The 12,765-nt window shown below is 43.8% G+C and overlaps 1 protein-coding gene across 2 annotated transcripts; it reads left to right on the top strand.

The window, feature by feature from the left end:
* On the top strand, positions 1–12,765 carry LOC124002363 (D-aminoacyl-tRNA deacylase 1-like). 2 transcript variants are annotated; one of them, XM_046309734.1, is made up of 6 exons: positions 1–150; positions 613–703; positions 1,007–1,242; positions 7,673–7,770; positions 10,702–10,899; positions 12,343–12,765. In XM_046309734.1, exons 1-5 carry the CDS (start codon positions 108–110, stop codon positions 10,858–10,860), a joined length of 627 nt encoding a protein of 208 aa, XP_046165690.1. In that variant the 5' UTR covers positions 1–107; the 3' UTR covers positions 10,861–10,899; positions 12,343–12,765. The 2 variants fall into 2 exon arrangements, with proteins under 2 accessions (XP_046165690.1, XP_046165689.1); XM_046309733.1 differs by having other exon boundaries at positions 2–150; positions 10,702–10,869.

Raw genomic sequence — 12,765 nt, 5'->3', positions numbered from 1 at the left:
CGCTAGATGCCTGTGACAACGCAGCAAGGTTTCATGGGAGCAAATGACGTTTACGTCTGTGCACCGCTTCAATCTGATTCATTCTAGCGAGCGAGCTAATCAAAACAATGAAGGCAATCATTCAAAGAGTGACAACAGCGAGCGTGTCAGGTGAGTAACGCGGTGTACTTGTTATTATTTTATTTCTATATCGCTCATAGTGTCAAAGAATGACAGTTCTTCACCGGTAGGCATTTTGCAGGCAGCACAGAGGATTTGCTAACGTTAGCTACGGTAGTTTGGTAGCCGCACGGCAATCCAATCAAATGTATTTATAAAACACTTTTTCAGTGGTGTGAAGTAACTTAAGTAAAAACACTTTAAAGTACTACTTAAGTCGTTTTAGTGGGTATCTGTACTTTACTATTTATATTTTTGACAACTTTTACTTTCACTTCTACATTCCTAATGAAAATAATGTACAATGCACTCCATACATTTGCAGCCTACTACTACTTGCAAGACTGCCAGTGTGTGCTAGATTAACCACACTTGTTGAGGAGGATGTGTCTCACAATAATGAAAAGGACAATTATTTTATTGATTTGATAATTCTGTCCTGTGTTGTCACAGTGGGGGAGGTGCCCATCAGCTCAATAGGCAGAGGACTGTGTGTGTTGCTGGGTATATCCATGGAGGACACACAGAAGGATGTGGACTACATGTGAGTGTGGGTTCATTCAGTCACAAAACATTATCTTTGCACTACGGTACTGTAGCCCTTCTCCTACATAGGCAGGGCATAAGGGCCAGGTTCATATCTTTAATAGGAATTTGTAAGACAACCATAGCATTCACATAGAGCTATTCTTTTGTATTTAGCCCAATAAGTTTGGAACATCTGCACAAAATACTTGCTCACTCCTATAGCCATCTCCTCTGTGACCCCAACACATAAAGATTCTAATAAATGAATGATATATTTCAATCAATTCTACGCCCCAACATTAATTTCTTTGCTTCTCAGGGTTCGTAAGATCCTCAACCTGCGTCTGTTTGACGATGAGAACGGCCGGGCGTGGAGCAAAAGCGTCATGGACAGGGAATATGAAGTCCTGTGTGTTAGTCAGTTCACTCTGCAGTGCATACTAAAGGGTAACAAGCCAGACTTCCATGCTGCCATGCCTGCAGAGCTGTCCCAGCCCTTCTATATTAACATCCTGGAACACCTGAGGAGCAACTACAAGCCGGAGATGATCAAAGGTGGGTGAACACACAGGACTAAATAGAAACGATATTACCATGGGTGGACATCATTGACTGACACTGCAGGCATACAGTCTGCTAAATACACACTAGGCCTATATCAGCTGCTATAACTATATTACGAGCTACTAAACAAGCCTGAGAGGATCAAAGGTGGGTAGCCTAGCGGTAAGAGCGTTGGTACAGTAACCGACAGGTTTCTTGTTTGAATCACAGAGCTGGCAAGGTGTACAAATCTGCCGTTCTGCCCTTGAGCAAGGCAGTTAACAACAACTGCTCCCCGGGTGCCGATGATGTCGGTTAAGGCAGCCCCCCGCACCTCTCTGGTTATGAGGGGATGGGTTAAATGCGGAAGACACATTTCAGTTGAATGCATTGAGTTGTACAACTGATTAGGTGTCAGTGTTCCCTCTAAGCTGCATACAGCTCCCATCAGACTGCCGCGCAGACAAAATATCCGTCCAGCCAGAGAAGCATGAGTTTGAACTTCACTCACCTTTCTTGAGGTTTCCCCTTTCCCCTTTATGCATTGGAGTCAACATGGGCCAGCATCCATGTGAAACGCTTTCGACACCTTCTAGAATCCATACCCCGACAAATTGAGGCTGTTCTGAGGGTAAGGGGAGGGGGTGTTCCTAATGTTTATTATACTCAGTGTATATTACAATATCACTATATCTATCTGCTGGTCTGGGCTGGGTGAGAGAAACACTGCAAAAGGAGCCATATATGGAGTTTTTAAAATAGACTGCTATTGTACAGAATTTCACATCCAGTGACCCAAAAGTGTCAAGGACACTTTGCTGTGTAGGCAGTTTGTGGGCGGAGAGAAATGGACTCTCATAAGACACTCTAGATAGGAAAAGCCTAAATGGAGAGATAGTTTTGATACCTTGGATATTTAATAGATATGTAAAAGGATCGGCATTCTTCTAAGTGTGTGGTTTTAATATTTAATAGCATTGGGCCAATGTTTTGCTCGGTACTGATTGCAAAAGGTAATTTGTTCAAGCAAAGAGGTGAAGCTAAACTGAACAAAAATATAAACGCAACATGCAACAATTTCAAAGATTTTACTGAGTTACAGTTCATATAAGGAAATAAGTCAATTAAAGTAAATTCATTAGGCCCTAATCTATGGTTTTCACCTGACTGAGAAGGGGTGCTGCCATGGGTGGGCCTGGGAGGGCATAGGCCCACCCACTTAGGCGACAGGCCCAGCCAATCAGAATGAGTTTTTCCCCACAAAGGGGCATTATTACAGACACCACCCCCCTCAGATGATCCCGCAGGTGAAGAAGCCAGATGTGGAGGTGGTATGTGGTTGCGACGCCGGTTGGATGGACTGCCAAATTCTGTAGAATGACGTTGGAGGCAGCTTATGGTAGAGAAATGAACATTCAATTATCTGGTAACAACTCTGGTGGACATTCCTGCAGTGAACATGCCAATTGCACGCTCCCTCAAAACTTGGGACATCTGTGGCATTGTGTTGTGTGACAATTTTAAAGTGGCATTTTGCTGTCTTCAGCACAAGGTGCACCTGTGTAATGATCACGCTGTTTAACCAGCTTCTTGATGATCCACATCTGTCAGGTGTGTGAATTATATTTGTGAAGGAGAAATGCTCACTAACAGGGATGCAAAGACATTTCTGCACAAAATCTGAGAGAAATAATCTTTTTGTGCGTATGGAAAATCTCTGGGATATTTTTTTTCAGCTCATGAATCATGGGACCAACATTTAACATTTTATTTCTGTTCAGTGTAATTGATAGCCTAAGGTGAATATCACAAACACCTGGAGAACAATAGTGAATAGAAGGGTTGCTGTTCATAGCCTGGGGAATTGAGACACAAGCTTAATGCTTGACCAGGGTTAGGGTTGATAAGCCAATGCACTCCTAAGTGAAACAGCCTAGACTACAGGGTCACATGCAGTAGCCTTTATCCTTGAGGCCACTCAAGACTTGACTCCTGACCTGAAAGGCTCGGAATCAGTTGAATCGCCTGCTTTCCTGTTGAAACGGAGGAAACATACGTTGGTCTATAAGGTCATAGTTCACAGTGCAAATGTTATGGTTGTTCCACACATCTAGATAGGGGGTGTTTTTTCTCAGGCCATGTTTGGAGGTGAATTGGGTCTATAAGGTCATAGTTTTTATTTTTTTATTTCACCTTTATTTAACCAGGTAGGCCAGTTGAGAACAAGTTCTCATTTACAACTGTGACCTGGGCAAGATAAGGGAATGCAGTGTGACACAAACAACATAGTTACACATGGGATAAACAAACATACAGTCAATAACACAATATAAAAATCTATTCACAGTGTGTGCAAATGTAGTAAGATTAGGGAGGTAAATAGGCCGTTGTGACGTTGTGACGAAAACTTGTGACGAAAACTTGTGTGGGTTGTAGACTCCGTCTCATGCTACCACTAGAGTGAAAGCACCGCCAGCATTCAAAAGTAACCAATACATCAGCCAGGAAGCATAGGAACTGAGAAGTGGTCTGTGGTTATCACCTGCAGAACCACTCCTTTATTGGGGGTGTCTTGCTAATTGCCTATAATTTCCACCTGTTGTCTATTCCATTTGCACAACAGCATGTTAAATTTATTGTCAATCAGTGTTGCTTCCTAAGTGGACAGTTTGATTTCACAGAAGTGTGATTGACTTGGAGTTACATTGTGTTGTTTAAGTGTTCCCTTTATTTTTTTGAGCAATGTATATCTGTTGGAGCGCGTGCTACGGGTGGGTGTTGCTATGGTGACCAGTGAGCTGAGAAATATAATGTAAATGACATCGCCGAAGTCAAGGATCGGTAGGATAGTCAGTTTTACGAGGGTATGTTAGTTAATATAGTATTTATAGGACTATTTCTCTATACAATTTGTATTTCATATACCTTTGACTTGGATGTTCTTATTGGCACTTTAGTATTGCCAGTGTAACAGTATAGCTTCCGTCCCTCTCCTCTCCACTACCTGGGCTCGAACCAGGAACACATCGACAACAGCCACCCTCAATGCATCGTTACCCATCGCTCCACAAAATCCGCGGCCCTTGCAGAGCAAGGGGAACAACTACTCCAAGTCTCAGAGCGTGTGACGTTTGAAAAGCTATTAGCGCGCACCCCGCTAACTAGCTAGCCATTTCACATCGGTTACACCAGCCTAATCGCGGGAGTTGATAGGATTGAAGTCATAAACAGCTCAATGCTTGAATCACAGCGAAGAGCTGCTGGTAAAACGCACAAAAGTGCTGTTTGAATGAATGCTTATGAGCCTGCTGCTGCCTACGACCGCTCAGTCAGACTGCTCTATCAAATATCAAATCATAGACTTACTTATAACATAATAGCACAGAAATACGAGCCTTTGTTCATTCAACATGTTAGAATCCGGAAATTATAATTTCAAAAACAAAACGTTTATTATTTCAGTGAAATTCAGAACCGTTCCGTATTTTATCTAACGGGTGGCATCCCTAAGTGTAAATATTCCTGTTACATTGTACGACCTTCAATGTTATGTCATAATTACATAATCTGGCAAATTAGTTCGCAATGAGCCAGGCGGCCCAAGCTGTTGCATATAACCTGACTCTGCGTGCAATGAACGCAAGAGAAGTGACACAATTTAATCTGGTTAATATTGCCTGCTAACCTGGATTTCTTTTAGCTAAATATGCAGGTTTAAAAATATATACTTCTGTGTATTGATTTTAAGAGCGGCATTGGTGTTTATGGTTAGGTACAGTCGTGCAACGATTTAGCTTTTTTCGCAAATGCGCTTTTGCTAAATCCGTTAGGCAAAGTTGGCTGTCTTTGTTAGGAAGAAATAGTCTTCACACAGTTCGCAACGAGCCAGGTGGCCCAAACTGCTGCATATACCCTGACTCTGTTTCAAGGGAAGTGACACCATTTACCTAGTTAAAAGAAAATCATTTTAGCAGGCAATATTAACTAAATATGCAGGTTTAAGAATATATATTTGTGTATTGATTTTAAGAAAGGCATTGATGTTTATGGTTAGGTACACATTAGAGCAACGACAGTCCTTTTTGCGAATGCGCACCGCATCGATTATATGCAACGCAGGACACGCTAGATAACTACACATGGTTGATGATATTACTAGTTTATCTAGTGATTATGATTGATTGTTTTTTACAAGATAAGTTTAATGCTAGCTGGCAACTTACCTTGGCTTCTTACTGCATTCGCATAATAGGCAGGCTCCTTGTGGAGTGCAATGAGAGGCAGGTGGTTAGAGCGTTGGACTAGTTAACTGTAAGGTTGCAAGATTGAATCCCCGAGCTGACAAGGTAAAAATATGTCGTTCTGCCCCTGAACAGGGAAGTTAACACACCGTTCCTAGGCCGTCATCGAAAATAAGAATGTGTTCATAACTGACTTGCCTAGTTAAATAGAGGTGTAAAAAAATACCGATTTCCAATTGTTAATAAAACTTGAAATCGGCCATTCCGATTAATCGGTCGACCTCTAGTCCAGAGTAGTGATGCTAGACGGGCGGGCGCGGGCAGCGATCGGTTGAAGAGCATGCATTTAGTTTTACTTGCTTTTAAGATCAGTTGGAGGCCATGGAAGGAGTGTTGTATGGCATTTAAACTCGTCTGGAGGTTTTTAAGTTTCCAAAGAAGGGCCAGAAGTATACAGAATGGTGTCGTCTGTGTGGAGGTGGATCAGAATTACAAGCAGCAAGAGCGACATCATTGATGTATACAGAGAAAAGAGTCGACCCGTGAATTGAACCCTTTGACACAATGAACTCTGAGAAGTATTTGATGAACCAGGCAAGGCAGTCATTTGAGAGTCGGAAAGCTTTGGCCAGGTCGATGAAGACGGCTGCACAGTATTGTCTTTTATCAATGGGGGTTATGATTTCGTTTAGGACCTTGAGAGTGGCTGAGGTGCACCCATAACCAGCTCGGAAACCAGATTGCATAGCGGAGAAGGTATGGTGGGATTCGAAATGGTCGGTGATCTGTTTGATAACTTGGCTTTCGAAGACTCTAGAAAAGCAGGGTAGGATAGATATAAGTCTGTAACAGTTTGGGTCTAGAGTGTCTCCCCCTTTGAAGAGGGGGATGACCGCGGCAGCTTTCCAATCTTTAGGGATCTCAGACGATACGAAAGAGTGGGGTTGCGAAAAATAGGGGTTGCAACAATTGCGGCGGATCATTTTGGAAATAGAGGGTCCAGATTCTCTAGCCCAGCTGATTTGTAGAGGTCTGGATTTTGCAGCTCTTTCAGAACATCAGCTATCTGGATTTGGGTGAAGGGAAAGTGGGGGAGGCTTGGGCAAGTTGCTGTGTGGGGTGCAGAGCTATTGGTAGGGGTAGCCAGGTGGAAAGCATGGCCAGACGTAGAAACAATCTTATTGAAATTCTCAATTATCGTAGATTTATCGGTGGTGACAGTGTTTCCTAGCCTCAGTGCAGTGGGCAGCTGGAAGGAGGTGCTCTTATTCTCCATTGACTTTACAGTGCAAAGATTATGGTGTTTCCACATCTACATAGGGGGTGGGCCATGTTTGTCAGCCCATGTTTGGTGGTGAATTATATGGTCGTTGGTCACAGCATAGAAATAAACATTGTTATATAACATTTTCGGGGCGGCAGGTAGCCTAGTGGTTAGAGCGTTGGACTACTAACCGAAAGGTTGCAAGATCGAATCTCCGAGCTGACAAGGTAAAAAAAAATCTATTTCTGCCCCTGAACAAGGCAGTTAACCCACTGTTCCTAGGCCGTCATTGAAAATACGAATTTGTTCTTAACTGACTTGCCTAGTTAAATAAAGGTAAAATAAAAAATAGATATATTTAATTATATGGGTCACAGTGCAAGGGCGGTTCCACATTGGGGTAGTTTTCTTTTATCAGGTCGTAGTTGGTGATGGTGTTTGGTGGGGAATTGGTTCAAGCCACCAGGGAGAAGGTGTAGTGGAGGAACTCTGTGTCCCTGCTTGTAGTGGGACACAAGCTCTCTAATTAGTCTTCTCACTGCCAAGGCCCAATCACCTGAGTGGGAGAAACCAGATGATTCTGCTCTTTTTAGAACACACCACCCAGCCACCGGTTTCATGGGCAGATGATGTAATAAATCTAAACATACCTGGACCAAAGGGGAACATTTAAGTATAAACTTCCTGTCTTATTGTGTCTTAACACCCGCTACCCTCGTGTCCCTGTTGTACTGAGATGTCACCTGCTTATAAATCATTGATATAGATGAATATGCACAATAAGCAAACTGCAGTGGCTGTTACTGGATGGAAACGTTGAGCGTTGTCATTTATATTGGCCTATAGAGGAAGGGATCCTAGTTCTTTTAACTGTTTTAGACTCATTTAGATGTATTAAGGTTAACCTTTACATTTTCCTTTTGTCTTGTGTTTTTAGACGGGCAGTTTGGGGCCTACATGCAGGTTCACATCCAGAATGACGGACCAGTCACCATCGAACTGGTGTCTCCTTCTGCTCCCATGGACCCCAAACAGGTACAGTTGATGCTGTTGATTTCTGCAAGCAGGAAGTTGGCCCATGGTGTATGATGGTGTCATATTGCGGTGTCTCCCTTTATTAGGCTATGTATTGCTAGACTATGTTTGTTCTAAATTGTTCAGACGTTCTCTCAGCACTCTATCTATCCTGCTATCCTCCAGCAGGTGGTGCTGCAGGCCTAACTTCTTGTAGTAACAGATGGAGAACGGACCATGATCAACATGCAAAGCTGCACTATTGTTTTTATTAGTGCAGTGTTAGTCAACCTCTGGTCCATGGACCGGCACCGCTCCCTGAGATGTGGCTTACTGGTCCCTGAGATAGCTGTCAGACATTTAGTTGGTCAGTTTTCTGGCTTCAAGGAGGTGAACCATAGATCTTAAAAAAAAAAAAATGTGGACCTTTATTTAACTAGGCAAGTCAGTTATGAACAAATTCTTATTTTCAATGACGGCCTAGGAACAGTGGGTTAACTGCCTGTTCAGGGGCAGAACGACAGATTTGTACCTTGTCAGCTCAGGGGTTTGCTAGTCCAACGCTCTAACCACTAGGCTACCCTGCCGCCCCAGTCCCTGATTCAAAAACCAATCCTGATACTGTAGATGTGTACTGATTATCCCATGAATCTGTCCTGCTCTGTCCCAGCACCCCTCTGGCCTAGCTGAAAGACCACTGATTGACCAGAAGTGTCCAGAAGTGTGTGTGGGGGCGACATAACATATGATTGGCAGGCCAGGGCGAGGTGGTGGTGGGGGTGGGGGGGCCGCCACCACCACCACCACCGCATGGGTGCCCCCGCTCTCCCCACAGGGATCGGTTGACTCCTGAGTCACTGTGCACTCTGTTACCATGACGACAGCCTCTGCAGGGGAGACTCAGGCCATGCTGGCTAAGAAATATATTTGGATGTGGAATAATGATTTATGAGTTCTGATGTGAGCCTAAGTAGTGACAAGTTCACCCACAATGTTATATTAATAATGGATGTCTTCTCTTAGGGCCAGTTTCCTGGTCCTAGATTAAGCTCTGTCCTGGATATAAAGCATGCTCATTCTAAATTCTCCATTGAACATGCTTTCAGGACTAGGCTTAATCCTGATCCAAGAAACCTTAATGTATTATAGCACGGAGGGATTTGAAGGAGCAAAAGCCTTGATGAATGTGTTTACGCCACCACATCTACTTGAAAACAGCGCGCGCTATGATCCAAACTTAGCAGAAAGCAGTCAGGTCCACTCCAAACAGCAGCAGCCATGAAGGAGTAGGAACATCCCTCCCTGCTTCTCCTAAACCGTCCGCTTCACATTGTATTTTATTCAAATCAAATCAAACTTTATTTGTCACATGCTCCGAATAAACAAGTGTAGACCTTACCGTGAAATGCTTACTTACAAGCCCTTTAACCAACAGTGCAGTTCAAGAAGAGTTAAGAAATATTTACCAAATAAATTAAAGTAAAAAATAAAATAAAAGTAACATGATAAAATAACTATCGAGGCTATATACAGGGAGTACCGGTATCACGTCAATGTGCGGAGGTACAGTGAGTCATTTGAAATTGTAGTGTTTTAGTTATTTGTCAATTGTTGAAGACTTCCTGAATGTGATTCCAGTCACTTCTGTGTTTGCATGCGTGGTCTTTGTGTGTGTGAACTTGGCTGACTGCTCGGTCCAATGGATGGAAGCGGCAGTCCTCTGAATTTTAATCCTGTCTGTTTTGGATGTTTGGGATGTTGTCGTGCAGTTAGAGGGGAGTATGCCAAGGCTGAGAGGATCACCAGTCAACTGGGGGAGCAGCTTAAACACACACACACACACACAGACAGACAGACAGACAGACAGACAGACAGACAGACAGACAGACAGACAGACAGACAGACAGACAGACAGACAGACAGACAGACAGACAGACAGACAGACAGACAGACAGACAGACAGACAGACAGACAGACAGACAGACAGACAGACAGACAGACAGACAGACAGACAGACAGACAGACAGACAGACAGACAGACAGACAGACAGACAGACAGACAGACATTTCCTTTCTATGAATCAGAAGCTTTATCGGATCCTAGGAGAGGGACAACAGAGCCTTTCAAACAATACCAATATGTTATCCTGTTTCTATTGTTCTGTGAAAGTAATTTTGAATATGAAACAGTGGTCTTAATCACTGAAATGTCAAGTGATCATTTTTATTTGGGGTTTTCAAAGCCACCCAACACCCTGGGTAAGATGGTATCATTGCTTGCTAGCTAGCTAACCCCGGTGTAGTTTGTACAGGGGTAACTAGATACATGGTGTTTTTTTAAGTCTTATTCCCTTTAAATAATTAAGAGTTTGTGGGATGTTGTGGCTTTAGCATGACATTTAAGTCATAAATATTTCCTGTGGCGCTCATGAAAGTTTTAGCATGTATGTTTACAAACCTTTTCAGGGGTAGTTGTGTTCCTTTTAGTGTAGGGTGGTTGTTTACTCTTCTTTGAGCAGAACAGAGATAGCTGCTACAGTAGTTTCCTCAGGGAGGAGTTCAAATAGATAAGCCTCGCAGCTAACTGTAGATGGTGAGTGAATGGGAAGATGACTCTGCTCTTTCTGAGTGTGACCACTTTATATTGTCAGGACAGTTAAGGCTTCATCAAAATGGTCATGGCTTCCGAAAATAGCAGCACAGTGAAACAAAGCGCTGGTGTTTATTTCTCTTGTTCTGCCCTTTTCTTTTCATCTTCTCTTGTTTTACTGTCGCCAAATATTTGGTACAGTTATACATAGCTAGGTCCTTGGGTTTCTCTTGGGCACGCGACAGTAAAAACAGGTCACGTGACCACGAACAACTCAGGTCCCTACTAAATTGCATTAGATCAATCCAAGTTTTGTCCTTCTCTTTTTAACCCTTTACCGCTGGCCTCGTTTCCCCCCTCAGCTCGCTAAACAGGAGAAACAGCAGCAGAGGAAAGAGAAACCGCGCTCTAAAGGACCCTCGGAGTCGGGCAGGGAGAGGGCCGCCCCGCGCCCCAGAGCCCAGGACCCTAACGCCAGCAGTGGAGCAGACGGAGACGTGTCGTCAGAGAGGGAGACCTAGGGCGGCACGGTGAGCCTGGAGTCCCAACCTGCTGTGCTGGTAGTGCTGCGTTACATATACTAAAAATGTACAAATAAATAACCCATAAAGATGTCCTCTGTTTGAGGGTTGATGTTAGGTCAAAGTAGTGGTATCTAGTGCTGTATGCATCTGCTACGAAACGCTTGACATCACCGGTCCTTTATCTCAGCTTCTGGATTTCCTCTCTGTGTTTATTGCACACATACAGTACATGGATGAAATAGAACCACTTCGATCCACATTGGTGTATGTTGTACTGCACATGGTCCTTGGTCGCTCCATGTTATTGTTGACATTGTAGTGAAATCCAGAAGGAGGCTGTTTCTTATACAAGTGTTCAGATCTCCGGATTAGAGGGCTCTGCTCTTATTCATCCCTAGCGTTTGTTTACTAAAAACAGAGAGGTGGAGTCACTGCGTAAGTCCGTCAGCCCGCCCCTGCTTGCTCGCACGAGCGAGCCTGTGTTGTGGTGTGTTCGCGACTACGCCTTACCCCGTGTTGGGGTCAAGTACGCAGTGACCCGTGGTGGAGTTGGTGTGGCTTCGGAGCGAACACACCACCACACGACGTCACTACTGGGTGACGTGTCCTCTCTTTCATAACCATGCGCATACACTTACACACACACACACATTATACACACACGGTACATACAATATATGTCATTTAGAGACACAACACACACACTGTATTCCCCTCACTTTACGAGACAAAAAGAGAGAAGGAAGCTGGAGAGAGGGGGGCAGGCTGGGTAAATATGCCGCAAGACATCAGCAAGGCCTCCCCGAGATGGTTGCATAAGGCCACTTTGTCTGACAGAGAGCGAAAGACGAGGGAGGGGGGAGGGAGAGATTGAGAATTGTTTTCATTTTTTCACTTTCGGGGGGGAACGCAAAGGCAGCAGTTCTCTGTGTGATAAGCAAGCTCAGACTTGAACTTGAACGTAGAGAAGTGCTCACTCTCCTCCTCATCTCTTCCTCTCCTTTCCTCTCCTCTCTCTCGCTTCCTCAGTTCCGTCGCTTCATTTTTTTAAAGGGGAACTTTGTCTCCCTGAGGTTTGCTTACTATGACTTAAAAATGAGCAGTGTGCACCACTGTGTGTGTCTCAGAATGATTAGAGTCAGTTTGTGACAAGTCTTCATCCTATCTTCCCTCACTTCCTTCCTGCAATGTTCTATTTAAATGAAATGTTATTGTGGTTCTGTTACTGCAAGACTCCTCCTGCTCTCAATACTACAACTACTGATCTGACAACGGCCACCACTCCTAATGCTACTGTGTCCAATACTATACTGTCCAGTGCTACTGTGTCCAATACGGCTGTGTCCAGTGCTGCTGTGTCTAATGGTACTACGTCTTAATGCTACTAACAGTCTATACAAGTTGCTCTGGATAATGGCACCTGCTAATTGATATTCTATATATGAATCTACTGATAACGATGTGCCTTGTATCTTATAGATTTACCATATTGATGATGGGAGGAGCCGCAGGAGCCCAGTCTGCCAAAATGGACTTCATCTGCAGAGACTGTGAGACGTGACTCTGGACTGTCCTCCTGGAAGAGCGTATGAGCCTCTTCCTCTCCATCTTTCTCTACAACATTGGCTGTCTCTGCCTTGTAGCCTCTCTGCCACTGTCTTCCTCTACTCAAAGACATGGAACCTTACCCCCAAAACCCAAAGGCACCTATGACAGAGAGGGCTAGTGGCATCACAACATGGAGATGCAGGACATTCTCTCAACTTACTTTTGGAGTTATTGTCTTAATCAGGACGACACATTTAATATTTATGAATGTTGTGAACATGATATGCTATACTGCTGTTTAGTGGATTTTAAAGTAAATGTTGTCATTTTATAAAAGAAGACATGGTGTGTGGA

The sequence above is a fragment of the Oncorhynchus gorbuscha genome, linkage group LG18 (assembly GCF_021184085.1).
Source record: "Oncorhynchus gorbuscha isolate QuinsamMale2020 ecotype Even-year linkage group LG18, OgorEven_v1.0, whole genome shotgun sequence".
Lineage (NCBI taxonomy): Eukaryota > Metazoa > Chordata > Actinopteri > Salmoniformes > Salmonidae > Oncorhynchus > Oncorhynchus gorbuscha.
This window is presented reverse-complemented; position numbering and strand designations above follow the sequence as displayed.

Bases quoted from the DNA above. Each gene is read 5' to 3' on its own strand.
- LOC124002363 (XM_046309734.1), top strand. From the start codon at position 108: ATGAAGGCAATCATTCAAAGAGTGACAACAGCGAGCGTGTCAG. The intron at 151-612 runs GTGAGTAACGCG...GTGTTGTCACAG, and splicing joins GACAACAGCGAGCGTGTCAG to TGGGGGAGGTGCCCATCAGC. The intron at 7,771-10,701 runs GTACAGTTGATG...TTCCCCCCTCAG, and splicing joins CTCCCATGGACCCCAAACAG to CTCGCTAAACAGGAGAAACA.